Source organism: Cariama cristata, unplaced genomic scaffold, assembly GCF_000690535.1.
Source record: "Cariama cristata isolate BGI_N322 unplaced genomic scaffold, ASM69053v1 scaffold14353, whole genome shotgun sequence".
Classification (NCBI taxonomy): Eukaryota; Metazoa; Chordata; class Aves; order Cariamiformes; family Cariamidae; genus Cariama; species Cariama cristata.
In genome coordinates this window covers 31,280-48,993 of record NW_009606758.1, presented here as the reverse complement: position 1 = coordinate 48,993, position 17,714 = coordinate 31,280, and the positions used below count along the sequence as shown (strand labels likewise).

General features: G+C 36.7%; 1 protein-coding gene across 1 annotated transcript in view; it reads left to right on the top strand.

Annotated features, from left to right (window-relative positions):
- Positions 1–17,714, top strand: part of LOC104158758 (semaphorin-5A-like) — a gene marked incomplete at both ends in the record, with an annotated part of 57,587 nt that overhangs the window by 11,812 nt on the left and 28,061 nt on the right. The window contains one exon of the mRNA XM_009696487.1: positions 13,409–13,616. Coding sequence (XP_009694789.1) covers positions 13,409–13,616 — 208 coding nt within the window. The remainder of the gene's footprint in view (positions 1–13,408; positions 13,617–17,714) is intronic.

Genomic DNA, 17,714 nt, shown 5'->3' with positions numbered 1-17,714 from the left:
TTCGTTTGTTATTAGATAATTCTAATGCACAGAATGGGAAGCTGTGAGTGAAAGAGGTATTTTACATGATACTTAGTGTTGTCCTGCTGTCTTCAAAGCTACGTTATCTATTAGCATCTAAGCTTGTATTCAAATCTCTCATTTTGCCCCTGGTAGCGTGCAGTGGTGGTCAACAAGCTTGGTCCTGATTTTGAAAACAGCTATTGGAATTAGCCTTATCTTGGGGCAAAGTTTGTCCTTTGAACCAACTGTGTAGCTCTTGAGTGAGTACACAGTGTTCAGGACTGTTCCTGAGAGACATGGGAGGAAGCCTTCCCTTTGAAGGAACTTGGCTGTATCAGAAATTTTCAGATAGGATTAGGTATCTTGGCGTGTTGCTGAGCATTGTGAACATCTTTAGAATATTCTGCAAGGCCTTTTACTTTTAAAAAGCCTTTAATTTAAGGTGGACATGCATAAGAGTGACTCAATGAACCTCTACTGACAAAAGAAATGTTGAGTCACAAGCACGATGATATTACATGTACAATTTAGTACTGAGCTGTCAGTAAAGCAATCAAATGGGATATTCTGCACTGAACTCCTGTTTTTGTTAATGTTTATGAGCTTCTTCATTCTGCAGCCTTTTTCCCAGTAATAAATCCGAATGTTTACAACTAAGCAGTGCCACTAGTAATAGTGATGGTTTTTCCCAATAATATTTGTGGATTTTTTTTTCCCCTTGTGTTTATCCAGCTCTGGTCATAGGACATGGCAAATCTTCATAAACTAAAGAATTTCTCAGTAAAGATATACCTTATTTACTTTGTCCTGTGACTTGTAAGAGTCATCAAAATGTGAAGATGTTATTCCAAATACCATGGCCTTTGTGTGAAGAGTCCTGTAACCTTGTGGGCAGATTCATGAAAAGATAGATTAGGTTCCATAGGCATTTTACTGTGTCAGGTCACTGGGTTAGCATCATAATATTTGGAGCAGACACTCATTTGTCTATAGATTGATTCTTCTAGTTTTTATTTGTTTTTATTTTGCTTTCTTATCCCAAATCTTGGAAATTTGGTTCTACAACTTCACACCTTCAGGAGGAAAAGGCATGACCACAATGAACATAGTGGTTAGATCGCTCACTTAGGAGATAAAAGCTGATTTTTAACTAACAAGCTGTGTGAGATTTCCTGGTTATTGCCAGATGTCTTGACTCCTAGACTATTATATAAAGAATATAGTGTAATATGATTATATATATTATACACTATGGCTATTACTGCTTTGATACTGCTTTGTCCTAGAGTAGTGAGATGAACATTTTCTGGTGAGAAGTTTTTAGGTTCATGTCTCTAATCTCAACTTTGCTCTGTCTTTTGTCCATTTACTTTAGATTAGAAAGAAATCAGCATCATTCTTTTGTTCTGTATTTCTGAATAAATCTATGCTTTATGCTGAAATTGCTGCTGAAGTTCCACGCACATCATGCTGGATTTCTGCTGGATAGATGTACTGGATTTGGCTCATCTAGGGACTAAGGCATAGGGGCATGTACTATGCAAACTGCAAATGAGTTTGAGTAGAGGATAGTCCCTGAAACATTCTAGTCAGCCAAGTTTGTGATGCTTCTGGATCCGTACAGTAGTTAGTTGTCTTTCTGACACTTCCAGTGAAAATAGCCACATGTAACTCAGTTAAGAAATCAGACAAGGTTTATTGTGGGTTATTATCTGAGAAATAGTTTTCTCCACTTCTGCATATAAGTGCCTCTTTGATCTGGGCACTGGAAAATTTATTCAGCGGGAAAACACTATCATATTCATAGCATGCATTAGGTAGTACAAGGTGTTTATTATTGTGGTGGCACGAAGGAAGGCAATAAAATATAATAGGAGCAGTAAGTACTCCCCACCTGGTCAGATTCAATCAGAGTTAATACATCTCAACTTTGGGAGACTGGCAGGGATCCAGGACCTGTATTGATAGTAATTTTGTGTACAGTGTCGCATTCTTCACTGCTGCTCTATGTCAGGTAGCAAGCCTTAAATCATAAGAACCATTTCATCTTGTGATTAATATCTATGTTTATTATCTACTCTATAGCTTTTGTTAGACGTTACACATTTCTTCAGAAGTGCTCATCTCCACTATCTGAGAAGTCCAGTCTTAGCTACTGATTAAACACTTTAGAAGGTCTCTCCAAAATTGGAATGTTTTCTCTTCCTGAGAAGAAGTTTCTGGGAAATTAATACAGATTTTTTTTTTGTTCTATTTTATTGTGAATTGTCTTAGTACTAAAGTTATAGTTTTATTTCTTTCTCTTTTCAGAATCCAGGATATTGAAATTATGCACCTCTTGACAGATATAATGTTTCCCATTCAGAACCATAAGAATTCTTGTGACTTCTTTGCCTCGGGGCTTCAAGTTTTGTGTGTGTATGTGTGATTTTTAGTACAGTAAAAACTGGATGTTGCCAACAAGAGTGGCTGTAATTACAATATATTGCCAAATGGGCATTCTCTGGAGTAGGTGTTATTCACATGTAGCTCATGATATTGGATCTGTTTAGTTATCATCTAACTTTCCTTATGGAGTAAAATTTTTTCACGTTTGGGAATAAAAGAGTGTTACCAGTCACACTCTTCTCAACTACCTGTATCTGAACTGCAGCCTGATTTGTCCTAATTTATGTCTGGAAGTACAAACTAGATAGCTCACTTTAAGTGCAACCTTAAGTACAGCCCTGAGCAATCCTTACATAATTGTTTCTTATGATAATGTGTTGATTTAAAAGGAGAATTCATATCCAATGGACCAAAATATTTGAGACTTCTGAAGACATCTATTGGGATTTTTGGTAAAGGTAGTCTTATAGCACATACTCACAGGTTAATGTGCATATTGGCAGAATCTGTTTGATTCAAATACAGTAGCTATGATCAAAGGCAATAAATATGTACAGTTTGGTTTGGCTGTAGGTTTGATGCACCAACATGGTCTGGATATTCTGTTTCATTCTGAATCTGACATCGTTGAAGTGCATTCCTTTTGTGAGCTGGAAGAGTGTGTCTTTTTACATGCCAAGTTACTTCAGTCTGATGCAAGACAAAAAAGTGTTATACTGGCCTTCTTTGAGGATGCTGGCTTCATTTGTCATGATCCTTGTAAATATTTTTTATTACTGAGTAACTTTATAGACAGAACTTTGGTAAATTAAAGACAAATTCAAAATGAGACTGTTGCTTGGTAAGATCAAGGACTTTGTGCTTGATGTCGGTATGAATCATACCTTGGTCTGTATTGCCTACATGAGATTTCCTGGTACCTCCACAAGGAAGAATTTTAGAGTGTGAGGTATGAGAGCCAAACTTGAAAATCTTGTCAGTCACCTGTTTGCCAAGTCCTGAGAAACAATTTGCTGTTGCCCAACTCATTAAAGCCTCATCTAAAGACTTTATGCTGTAGTTTTAACCATATCCTCTCTGTTTGAATAGCATTTCTTAAACCAATGTTGGTATCTAAAGTATTGTTATGTGTTTGAATTCTCACATTTTAATATAACTTTCTGAAGGGAGTATAAATGTTGATGCTTGGTATGGGGACATGATCAAGTATTAGTGTCTTGAGCAAATCTGATGTACTTCCCTGAATTATCCTCTGCAATGAACACAGCAACACGAGAGAGAAAGGTCAGTCTCTTGATACAGTGATCTAGATAGCACTCGTATGGGGTATGTAGAGCTGAGGTTTAATTCCTCTTGGACCCCAGAGTTCAAAGCCATCTCTTCCACTTCCTTGTTGAATGCTTGACCCAGGAGAGAAGGAGCTGCTGTGGATGGGGAGGAGCCCTCCCGAATCCACTCACTGGCAGTGTTTTAATCTGCATGCCAAGTGCACAGTTCATCTGGCCTGCAGATGCAGAGGCACAGCAGCTCACAGGCCAATTAGGTAGAGAATTCAGCTAGAGAGATGATGCCTTGCTCCCTGCTGCAAAGACTATTAAAATATTTTTCCAGTGCCTTTTTAATTAAGCAGTAAGTTCCCTAAGAACATGGAAGGAACTTTTTGCTTGCAGGGCATGAAATCACATCAGAAAAATCCCATTCATGATTTTTCTTGGCTGCAGCTGAGACACTTCTGTCTGTAGTTCAGCCGTCTGCTATGCATCAAGGGAGAATAAGGTAACTGCCTGTCACTGGTTTTGAATTTGTCAGCAAATCAAGTCAGTGTGCAAGAAAACAGCATAACAAAGTATGTTTTAAATCTTCAGTAGGGAAATCTACCTGTTAAAGTATCTATACTAAGATATTATTATAGTTAAACAAAAAAGTTTTATGAAAAGTAAAGTTTCAAGTTTTATTTTTTTCACTTTAGATGGTATTACTGTTCTGAATACCAGTTTCACACGTGAAGTCTTAAGAGAGAGAGAAAGCCAGCAATTGAACCCAGATCTCACAAATCTCCAAATTGATTCATAAGAGCAATTACTTTGTTAAAACTTTTATCATTGAAAACTAATTAAATGAGATTGCAAATAAAAGATCATTAAAAGATACCACTTTATAAAGTTTTAAAATAGCTAATGCTTTATGTCATATAAGTAGAAGTAATGTGCCACAAATTGAAATGTTAATAAGTTGGGTTTTATTGACTATAGCCTGTTAAGGAATCATAGCTGCTACAGCTTTTGCTTGTAGGTATTTTAAAGATATATGTTACTTCTAAGTTGAGTGCATGAACTGTTATGAACAGATTCATCTCCTCCAAATCAGACAAAGTTTTGTGAACTATCTCTCAATCACATCTTTGGCAAGCTGAAAATCTATTATAAAGTTGAAAATAGAAGTGTTAAATGAAAGTGTGCCAATGAGCATGACTCGTGAAAAAAACATAGATTTTGAGATTGTTGAAATTACTTTTTTCTTTTGTCAGGCAGGAGGAAACATCTGGTTTAGATCTAGGGAGGGTAAAAAATTGCCACTAGTGTGTACGAGCTTCAATCTAACAAGCTGAGAAGGAGTGATTTAGTTTGATTGTCTTTGTGAAGGAAACAGACCTAAATGATGTGGAGGCTGAGACGTAATTCAGCATGTGTTTTGTTATTTAGTATGGTTTTTTGCTTAAACTTCTAGAAAAGACCGAGAGGAAAGTGGAAGAAAAAAGAGATTTCAGTTTTAGGAGTTAGCAGCTTCAAGTTTGTAGACATAGTCTTTCAAAAAAAAGGCATGCTGCTTTGGTTTAGCTGCTAGTTGCTTTGCATTTTAGTCTCAAATAAACCTGAATTTCCCTTCAGAACTTGAATTCTCTATTTGAAAGATTTTTGAAGGACTCTTGCTGGAGCTGGATTTAAATTCCAATTTGAGGCATGAAACAGCCACTGTGAGGGATGGTACACAAATTGCACTATTTTCTAAAATGTAATATGTTTTTGATTCATAGGAAACCCTGCTGGTGGAAACCTTAATTGTACCAATTTATAATCTGTTGTACTTTAAGGAGCGGTAGATATTTTTTGTATTAAAGCAGGTATTTAACTCCGCATGGTAGTTACTGGAAGAAGCCTTTGCTGATTCAACTGCAAATTGAATATGTCTTTGATGCTTTTGAGACATTATAACACACAGGAATTAAGTCTACAGGAGATAGAAGTATTCTAAAGAATGCAATATGTTTAAAAGCTTTCTCTGGGAAACAATAAAGAGGGGATTGAGATAATAGTTGTCCTGATTTTCATTGATAGATACATTCCAAAGTTGTTGTATTTGAAAATGGAAACACAATTTCTTCTTTTTTTTTTTTTTTTTCCTTAATTTTTTGGGGGGACGAGGTGAGTTTATTCTTCAGTTGTTGGACTCTGTGTGTCATTAATTTGCATGTTCTTTCTGTCCTATCAGACATATGGCTTTGAAGAAAGTTCATTATTTTGGAATAACTAGTATGTAGATCAGCACATTTTTATTCAAAAGATTCTTTGAATCAATAGTTTTAATTCCTGTATAGAAAGGATAGCCCATAAATATTCCCTTCATAAAATAAATACATATTCAGTTCTGACATAACAGCCATGAGAAACTCCTCTAGTTGCAGAGGTACAACTGAATTTCTCCTGGAATAGCCACTAGGGCATTCAGAAGCCTGCTAATCATTTCAGAAGGTATGCAAATAAATTGTGGCTAAAATTGCACCTTTCAGATTCTTAATAGTTGGCAAATGAGTTAAATTATCTCTCATACATAAAAGCCTGGGGACCTGTAATAGATGATCATACCTCCTTTGATGACAGGCATTATCAACAATGTATCTTGTTTCAGCTTTAATTCAAATTAATTTCCAATACTGTAAAGAAGCACATCAATATTTACTTGAAATATAATAGGAAAGAGAGAATAAGAAGGAGTCAGAGCCAAAGATAAAGAAGGTAAATTTAAAATATTGTGCGTACTTGCTTTTTGTAGACTGTCTTTCAAAACTGCTGTTGGTACGTCCAAGAACTGAAAACCAAAAGAAAACCAGATTGCAGAAATACTAGGGGTCTTACCCAGAGAAGAATATTTTGATGTAGGTTTCTTCTACGTTTTTCTTCTGCTTCTTCCAAAACTCTCTTCAGACAAAGAGCCGAACCTTTCCTATTTCCTAAATGTGGTAGTTAACCAATTATTCTATGCTTTGAAACTGTTAATACACTAAACACTATGTGGTATAACAGTTTGTATATAATTTAAAGGTAGCTTTTACTAAAATATATTACAATTATATATGTACCTTTTAAACACTTTTTTCTTTCTGATTATCAAGACACCAGACAACTAAATGTCTAATTGCAAGATTGCTGTGAACTGTGTATAGTTTGACAGGAAGCAGCAAATTTTGATTGATTAGTCACGGAAGTTGCTTTTCCTTAAACTTGGGAGTCTTTGCTTCCCTGCTAATTTTTTTTAACTTCTCTCTTTCTACTAAATGTACCAGCAGACCAACAATGACCGTGTTGGTTCCTGGACTTCCCTAAAAGCTTTTAAGCTGTAAAATTCTGTGCTCTTATATGGCCAAGGATTCTTAGATTATTGTTACTCTCTAGGCATAGCAGAAATACATAAACAACCTCTGAAATCCAAAGCCCTTTGAAATTGGGCATGGAAAGAAAATTATTTGGTTTAAAATCTGGGATCATAAAAAACCCACACACCCCTGTTCTTTCTGCAGTAGACCTAGAACTTGAAAGGACCTGTTTTTATATTTATTTCACATGGGGCCAAAAACTCCAAGACCAAACATATTCTCTGTTTTGGGCTAAGGTCTCACAGGAGCAAGCTGCAAGATTTCTCAAGCCCCAGAATGCAGTTTTTTTTTTTTTTTTAGATCTAACATCTCTTATTCTACTTATAAAGTCCAATTTCTTTAGATGCATTGATGATGCTGTAATGTTTCAGCTAAAAATATAGCTCACTTGGTAGATTATGTAGATTTTTAGTTGTTTTGCAGTCTAGCAACTATGAAAAACAACTAGGTAATCTAAGAACTTCAGTTAGGGCAGGCTCACTTCTTGGTGGTTTGTGTATATTTTCTGCAGGTGACAGAAACCAATTAGTATTTTTTTTTGTTCCAGATTTTCAGTGATATTAATACTAGCTTTTACAGTACTAAGTTTTTCACATGGATTACTGTTCCTTCAGTTAATTTAATTTACTGAAATTTAATTAAATGTCCATGAGCAATGATTTGTGAGTTTTCCGGGTTGTTTGCATACTTTTTTCTCCAACAGTGTCCTACGATGGAGTAAGGAAAACTAAGATACTTGAATAAGGGAGATCTTAAGATTTTGTATTTCCTGTGAGTAAATGATAGCACAGAGAGTAATCAACATTTCATTTAACCTATTTGGTGTTTAAAAATAAGTTTCCATATTGACAAGGCAGAGCAATTTACAACACTTCTTGGGGAAATGCAACAAAATTATTTTTGTATTTTTAGGTACAATATTTGTTAGAATTTGTTAGAATGTTACACCATTACATAATTGCCTTTTTAATCTAATAAATATGCTTTATATTTCTGTTAATATCCACCATTGTCTTGTTATAATCATGATGATAATGGGCGGTAATAGCAAGGCAATCACAGTAGTTTATTGTTGAAATTCTTCATAAGCTTATGACAGTTTTTATTCTCTATTAAGGCTGCAAAACAAAACATGTTCAGATTTTTAACCTCCATTTTTGATTGAAATTTGTAGAAAAATCACATCATATATATTTTATTACACCATGAAATGTATTAAAAGTAGAGAAGAAGAACAAATTAACTGGCACACTGCCCAGATTGTTCAAACAATGGTTTAATTTCAGATGGAGAGACAAACTATGAACATGTAAAACAGCTCTGAAAATAAAAATTAAAATTAAAAAAAATTAAAATTTATGCCTTGATAAAGCATCGGAATTCCATATTCATTTTGAGGTTCACTTTTTTCCCAAAGAAGTAATGAATGTACATTTAAAAATATGAAAATATTTAAAGTAAATCTCTGTAAATTAAGATGGAAATTTTAAAATCAAACTATTCTTTTTGTTTTCGGTATCATTGTAGAAGTACTACGTTTACTCATAATACATTTTTAGTTTTTAAAGCAAAAGGGTTGAAGCTCAATCTGTCACTAGTCCTTTAGTCTGTAGTGAGATTAAAAACCTATTCCTGTAAATCAAGTATAAATACATATCTCAGAAACCTGGAGGTAAAAGATAAATTAAGTTACAGAGAATAGTTATATTATCTTATCTTCTAAATAAGTCCTTCCTTTAAACCAAATTGTACTCCACTCCCATATGGGAAAACAGATTATAGCAAAGGCTTTAATTATCCATATTCTACTGATGATTTAACTAATTTTCAAGTTATTTTTAGGAAAGGCAAAAAAGAACAGGTTTTTAAATCCTCTCATGTTTTGTGTACCATATGCATATTTTTTGATGTTACACAGATTGCTAAATCATAAGTCCTGGGTTTTCCCTTTGTAGGCTCAACCAGCAGCTGCATTAGTTGTTCCTGTGTCTTTTTTCCGTGTTGAGCGCACTTAAGCCCTTATACAACCTAATACTTTCTGTCATTGGAATAATTTTCTGCCATTAACCAAATGCACGTTCTGTTTTGCAGTAGGGCTTTCTTTCGGTTCCTGTGGTGGAGGAAAGCAAATATTGATGATACGTTTTTTCACAGTGACAGGATGTTTATCAATCACCTTGCACTTTCTTTGATTTTGTACCATTATACATTCTGTGCATCAATTTATGTTTGGTATTTCAATTTATTTTTCTGAAAGACCTCTGCCTTGAAGACAACCCTAATACCCTATTTTTTCTGTTTCTATGGTGTTTAATAGAAATGCTGTATGATGAATGTAAACACTGTTTATATACACATATGGGTAATATTCATTAACAGATTTTTTCTTTCAAGAGTCTTAATACTGTCTGAATGCTTTTATTTTCCCACTGAAAGAATAATGTATATACAACAAATAATATGCAAAACCAATGTATAATGGACAAAGTCAGAATAGTTAACGAATATAATTTTCCAAAGTCTATTTCAGATTGCACTCCTTGAAAGCATATATCAATTGTATCCATTCCAACTACACTTTAAAATGTATTCTCCCAAATATCTATCCGTTAATTTTAAACTTTTCTTTAAAACAAAAAAAACTAATCATGATGTTCAAAGATTAAGGACATCAGTGAGCCTGTTCAATTACAAGTGTCACTTGAAGTACTGAGTATAGCTTTAGCTTGTATTTTCTGTCTCTTGCTGATGCTTAGGATGTGAAGATGCCATTCATTAGAATTCTTAAGTAGCTGTTGGACACAGCCTTGACATTTGTGATGAAACTGGAACTTTCCCTATGTTGATGGCAATCCATTAGGAAGGTCTGTGTTTACTGTTCTTCTTAGCCATTTCTTGGCAGAGGTGGACGGTTAGTTTGATTATAAAGTAAATATTCACTTGGAAGATTTTGACAGGCCTGAAAACCTCCATACCCCAGAGCCATATTCAAGACTCATTTCTTTCCCTGCTTCTCTCTTTGTTTTGCTTTACAACTATGGTGTTAAAATGGCTGAACAGACAGCACTTTTGAGGATGGGACTTTTACAAGTTCTTTAGGAAATGTGCATTCTTTGTTGGAGGCTGGGTGCGTAATGTTGCACACCTGCCTTTTGAAAGTACTGATGCAATGGCTATGATTTTCCACTGCAAGGAAGCCTGGTATAGCCGGTATTACATGCTAGTATAGTCTGACGAGGTTCATAGCTACCCTTGCTATGTACCATAGTCTGATGAAAATAGCCGCCAATTCAATCAGTGTCTGTCTCAATGTTGCAGGATAAAACCAGATCCTCACCCTAGTTTGGGCTCCCAGGTGGTCCATGCAAAATCAGAGTCATAGGCAAGAGGAATTTAAAGCAGAGAAGACATAGAAGGTCAGAAATAGAAGAGTTTACTGAGACAGAGGCAGATCTCAGATAACATTTTATTCTTTTTTACCGAACTTGCATATGACCCACATGGCTGCTGTGAAGAGTAATGTTTCTTCCTGATAATCTGTGGGATCTCTGGCACTGCTCCGTCACTTAAAGCCCAGTCATTTATGACTTTCGACATTTCTGTATGAGTGCTGATCCTCTTAGACAACAAATAGGAAAGGAATCGTTTGGGAGATGCTGAAAGAAAGCAAAAGGAAATGGGGTAAACAGAGACTGTATGCCAAGATGAGAAGGAAGAACAAGAGCAATGACAGCTGCCCTGGGTAAGGCATTAGTGCTGCAGTTCTCAAAGTGAGAATATTTTATTTCATTCTAGGGTTGTATGCTGCTGTAATGGTATTCTCCAGGTCATAGACCTGAACATAAAATAATTGTAATTCTACCCTCTACAATAAATAAATTTACTGAGGAGAAAAGAAACACAAAATACTTGGTTTTGATCGTATTCTCTTGTCCAAAGCTGCACTTCTAAATTAAATGTGTATGTAGGCATGGGGGAAGGAGGCCTCCAGTCATGTTTTTTTTTTTCTCTTTTATCTTGGGGAATGTGACAGCAAATGACTTAGTCTGTAGGTTCCAGACCTGGCACAGTGGCAGGAAGAAATATTAGTCTGTACGAGAAGCACATACTGAATGTATACATTATTTTTGTTTCCTGCAGGATAAAGGTGGCAAACCAAGTGTAGTGTGTCATGGATCATGCTGAATCTATTGGCTGCCAGTTAGACAAGTGATATAGAGCTGTACTAACTGATCTGTAAAGTGATACCAATTCATTTACGTCTGTAAAATGATCTCCTAGCTTCTTCTTTTCTTCTTCTTAGTACATTTTTTCAACTTCTGTGCTCCAAAAAATAATTTATTTTTTCACTAGGTGACTAACACAGCAAGTGATTTTTTCCTGGGCACTTCTCAGACCATGTTTTGATCCTGAAACTTGCTGTAATTATAGTTGAGATTTTGCATCCAGCAAAAACCAGGAAACACTGCTTGGTATGTTCTTCAGCTGAGCTGATTATCACTTAGTTGTGAGAGAAAACTGACTCTTGGCAAAGATTTAATTCATTTTTGAATATAACTCTACCTTAAGTTGTTTGGGAAAAAAGTGATAGTCAAATTAGAATTTTTTTTTTAATATCAAAAAGGTTAAATTTTAATGCAAATTAAAACTGCCATTCAATGAAAGGTTTTTTTCTAACAAATACTCTTAGCTACAGTAAACCCTGACAAGGTTGTTTATACTAAGAAAGGAGGAAAATGTAAACGGTTATATGAAGTGACTAGATTAAGAATTGAGAGGTCAGTCAGAAAACTTTAACATGCAGACATGATCTGTTACACTCAAAATCTTGTTATGGGCAAAGGGGAATGCACTTTATATACTGAGCTAAGCATTTATGGTTTGTCTAATTAGTTTTGACTGTCTAATAAAATTAAGTCCATAATATCTAATTATTAAAGTTTTGTTAATAATGCGGTTAAAATCTTACACATGAACTTCCTACTAACTCACCCTGTTATTTGGTGTTATACTTCCCCTTCCAGTAGTTCTCCAGGTCTTAAGACTGAGTGTTCAGTATCCCTCAGGAAGGGAGAGAAGACTTTAACAGTAATTAGCATCTTGGGTTCTCCGCCTGTTCTTCAGTTGTGGAGTCTGCTTGAGGCTACTTTTTTCCCAGGCAAAGTCTGGGGGCCGCACGCTGCCCTCCCCCAGCCCCGTTACCCCGGAGGGGCTGCAGTGACTAGGCAGGGGTGCCAGCCCCCCACCCCAGGTGCTCCCAGAGCGGAGCCAACATAGGGAGGGCACAGGCATGTGGCCACTGGGTGATCGTTGCCACAGCTAAAACCAGCTCCCGCCAAGGCAAGGCCAGACACATCCTGAGACCCTACACTGCCAGCTGGCCACCAAGCCCCTGGCCTTCTGCTAGAGATGGAAAAAACCATATTTACTGGGCTGCAGAACAGAGCATCCCAAACATTTGTCTTGCAGTTGTTACTGACTTGCAAGAGATGGTACTGTCTTTCAAGACTTCACATGAGTAAGAGCTGATCTCAGTTCGTGTTTGCAATGTTGGATCTTTAATATTTACTATTGCTGGCACATAGAAGATTGCATAATGCATTTTTGGTCAGACAGCTACCTAAAATATTTATCAGTGCGAGAATGTGGTCCTTTGTATTCAGAACAAATGTTCTTTGATATTTTTAAATTATTTAAAAACTTTTCATGAGTGAATCAGAAATCTCATCTGTTGTCTGACACTGGTTTGTGATGCTTAACTGCCTTTGCTTAGAAATCACGGGAAGAATAGAATTGAAGAGCAAATGCTAAAAGATACGATTTTTCAGAGGTCAAAATTCAGATAAGTAAGTAGAAGGGCCACAGCCTTCTTTTATTGTTATATTCACCTAGACTCAATTACAACCTGCAGATATTCATGCATAAATGAATACGATACATATCTAAAACTCATATTTTAACACACAGAATTTTAAAACATACTGGGGCAATGATGGACTTTATTGCTTTTTAAACTGCTTTAAACATAAAGTGTAGTACAATCCAGTAAACTGAAATCAGTAATCCCTGCTGTGAATATGCATTTATAATAGTCTAATTTTGAAAGTTTGTTTTTTAGCGACTACTGCTGTGAAGTCTGTTCTACACTAAAAAAAAATATTTTCTACTGTGTTACATTGCATAGAAAATTTTATTGGCTGTTTTCAAGTTCTTTTTACTCTACTGTAAGCAATTTAGGAAACTCCCCATTCTGAGGCTTCATTGAACACATCTACCATGGGATGAAGATTTGTTCACTGAGTGACACCAAGCAGGTAGAATTGCTAGTGTGATTTTTAGCAACTCATTTTCCTCTTGCCTTTGCAGACTATGGCACTATTAAGAAAGTACTTGCCCCAATGAACCAGACTTCAAGCAGCTGCCTGCTCGAGGAAATTGAACTCCTGCCGAAAAGTCAGCGGGAGCCCATCAGGAGCCTTCAGATCCTGCACAGCCAGAGTGTCCTTTTTGTGGGCCTTCAGGAACACGTGATTAAGGTCCCCCTGAAGAGATGTCTCTTTTACAAAACATACAGGTATGAAGAATCAGTTAATTTGATTTAATTGGAGAAAAATGCTTGTGGGAGGTTGTGGAAAAATGGGAAGGAAAAATGACTGTAAGTAGGAATCCAAATTAATTACCTCTCTCAGCAATGACTTTCTATGCACACTGTTTATCAGAAGTGTCTCTGACTTCTTGTACTAAACTGTTAGGACTAGATGAGACTCTCAAGGAATTATATTGACATTTAAGTGTCATTATACAGGTTCTGAATTGTGAAATGAAACAGTAAGAAATGGTTTATATAGAAAACAGGTATCTAATAATGTGCAATATAGCTGCTGGTTTAATATATTTAAAGCTTGAAACTGGATAAATTTAAGTTGGGTTTTTTTTAAAGCTGTATTGTAACTGAGTAAACAGTATCTCTGTGGGTTCAGAAATAAAACTGGTTTGGATGAACTGAGAATTAAGACTAGTTGGAAAAGTGGCTATTTAAAGGTGGTGCTGGATCAGGAAACCATAATAAATGTAAATATTCTACTAGGTGAAAGTGTTATGCAGCTAACAGTTGCTCAGTCAAACAAGGAAAATAACTTAGAAATTATCACTTGGTTTTAGATTATATTGTGGTAGTTAAGGAATTTAAAGTTCAGCATACAACTTTTTCTATAGGTTATCTAAAACTACTTCTGGGTTGTGAAACATATGCTATTAGACGATGTTAATTTCATCTAATTAGTTATATCTTCCCTTTGATACAAATGTGGTTCCAGTAATTCAATACAGTTTTTGTATTTTATGTCAGATAGACTCTGAACCAGTGTCATGAGCTTTTTGAAATGACACAGATGCATTTGGCTTTTTTTTTAGCTTGTTTTGCTTTCAGCTTGTTTAATATATGTTCCTTTGAAAAGCTGGGCTATTAAAGGAGGGAGAAAGGCTGCCAGTTGCCTTTCTTGACTGCTATGCTCAGGATCATGGAGATGTTATTTGTGCAGCAGACAGAGGGATTATACCTCCCGTGAAAGGCAGCATCCATTTGCAGATGGGGACATTTCTGGCTGCCAGAGGGACCACGCATGCGGTCACGTCAGGGAGGTGACCACAGGATGCAGGTGTAGAGCTGTGGCTTGGAGACAATGGAAGGACTTTTCCAAGGGACCTGGCTCTACATGAGAATTGGTGCCCTGCAGGAGGCCCATGAAAGGCTCCTGGGTTGAGAACAAGACTGAAGGACAAGCTGTGTCCCAGAAAACTGGAGTAGACCAGGGAAGGGGAGTGTTCTCCTTATTATAGTTCTTTACCAGCCCTTTTTGTTTATGCTGTCTTATGTAGCATGTTTTAGGCATTTTGTACTGAAATAGAAGTGATAGGACACTCAAAGCCCTGTTGGAAGTCCTGCAAAGCTTACTTTAAGGAAAAGTTATATACACGCAAGTCTCTGCCTCAAGCTTTTTGTTGGTTTAGGAGCCAACATAGGACCAAGTTTCGTCTTTCTTTGGTTTAGTGAGTTGAAAGAGGATGTGCGGTGGTCCTGTAGCCCTTTTTTTTTTTGTTTCCTCCTTTTCATTAAGTGAAGTACTTGTGTGTTCGGAGGGACATGTATATTGCATATGTATATATCTGAAGAAGGAAAAAAATCTAATGACATACTCTTGTGCTTCTCTCTTTTCCTGAATATGACACGATTATGTCATTCTGGTTGTACAAAGCATTGAACATGTTTCCCTAAGCAGATATATTTATTTCAGAAAGGGAGATCAGGCTGGTATCCTGTGTTTTCTTAGGGTCTGTGTACCCATGATGGCAATCATAAACACAGAGAGCTCAGTAATACAGGTGTTCCATATTTACATCAAGCCTGCACTCCAGACATTTCAAGACTGGAACATTATTATGTTATTAGTGAGGTGTGAACTCTGAAGTCCAGAGCTGAGAATTCCAGAGTACCTGCTTAGCTAGTGCCTGTGTGGAGGTCCCACAAATTCCCTGGTACCCGTGCTTCTGTCAGAACACAGTTCCCAAGGCACATCAATGTTAACCCAGCTGCAGGGCCCAAACGTGCTTCTGCCCTTAAAGAGTGGGACTGCTGTCTCAAATCATGGACCCCATGCATGGCTGCAGGCTAGGCATTCCTCTCCCTGTTTGAGCAGTGGGGTCTGATCAACTAGGTTTTAGGAGCTTGCTTTTTCTGAAAAAGAAAAAAAAAAAAAAAAAGCAGTGCTGTTCCCATTTTACTGAATAAAACAGTAGTTAAATGACTCAAATCCTGTTAAAATGGTAATTTATTCCTCTGCCCAGAGCTATGTGAAGTCTTATCTTCCACTGGAATGATGTACTTAAAAGGAGATAAAATTACTCCTTGGGTTTTTTTTCAGTCGTATTTTTGTAGTTGTATGACTTTCCTTGTAGTAATTAAATATCCATGGCACCAGAAGTGTTGCCATCCATGCCTTCTTCTTGGTTAAAGAGTTCACCAGCAATTCTGGCTCTGTTTTGTGAGAAAGGAGAGGATTTACGGATGTGATCTAGATGAAATAAGGCATCTCCTTGTCATCTATCATTAGGGACTCAGGTCATTTGGAAAATGCAGACTTAATCTTTCTCTCACCTATCACTTACTTTTGCCTTAACTAATTTTTTTCCTGGCTTATTGCTGGATTTCAAGCATATTTGGTTCTCTACATGTGGAGAAAGTGTAGATACCTTACTTGGGGCTATAAATTTCACTAGGTAATGAAACATCTGAAACTTAGTCAGTGCATAGCTGGGTGCTTTAATACTCACATTCTTGTTATATGTTGCCAACTATTACTTCTATATTATAGTAATGGGTAAATAGAGTAATGGGTAAACCTTACCTAAAGTAATGCCTTGGGGCATTGTGGTTCTTTTTTTGGGTTGTTTTAATTTTATCTGTTCACATTTATCATACTTGGGGCTGTGTAACTGCGCCAAGGCTATATTCTGAACTTCCATCAATAATAACTAGAGTTTCTTCCCCAGATCAAGGGCACGTGTAATCTTTAATATCTACTTCACATAATTATTGAGAAATAGAGCATGCTTGTGTGTGAATAACAGCCTTAAAAAAATCAAAAGCCTGAAGATGTATTAGCTCATCTGCTCTATCTTTTTGTGTCAATGGCAGAGTGCTCACCATCTAATCTTTCCTAATCTTTTTCTTAAGGTCTATTGCAAAGCTTTCAGACAATGCAACTTCAGTCCCTCTGTTGAGCAAACTGTTCCACAAGCTAATATCTCAATGTCAAGACAACTTTCTTGAGATTCTCTAATTTTTCTTTTTATTTCATTATTCTTTGGTTTATCTTCACATACTAGCCTCTAAAGCATGTGGTTATTGCTTTTATTTGTAGTTTATTATGTCTATTTAATTATCACTCTGATATGCTGTACATATTTAGCTAATTCGTATTTACTTGTAAATCTGTTCTTCCAGCACTTTCCTGTGGTGGAGTCCTCTGTGACACGGTTTTGCCTCTGACAGATATTCCCTCTGATTCAGCACAGTCCTGTTCCATACCAGCTCATGGCTCCACTCCCACAAACACTGTTACCAAAAGCCCTTGAAAATATTGTTTTACATTTGGAGGCTACATTTTTTTTTTTTTTTTTTTTTCTGGTGTTCTAGCTGCAGTTTGGTGCACTTTGTTACTGTGACAGTAGACCATAACAAAGGCAGAGCCTGTTGTCACACCTGTAGTTTGGGTTGTTCAGCACCTTCCATTACGCTACAATGTTTTCATTGTTTATGAGTTGCTTGTGCTAGTTATTTGGATTGACAGTTTTATGGCGGATGGTCTCCCTCAGACTTCTGCCAATGGCTGAATAGTTTTGAACATCCTGTCATAATCCTGCTGGTTTCAGGAGTCAGCAAGGGAAAAGTTTCACCAGCAAGTGCCCCAGCCACACAACCCAAGTCGCAGAAGGCAAAGGCAGGGACTGGGAGGATGAAGAACCACCCACTGTAGGAGATCAGGTTTGAGACCATCTAAGGAAGCTGAAGGTGCAGGAGTCCATGGGACCTGATGAGATGCCTGAGGGAACTGGTGGATAAAGTAGCTAAGCCACTATCCGTCATATATGAGCAGTCATGGCAGTCCGGGGA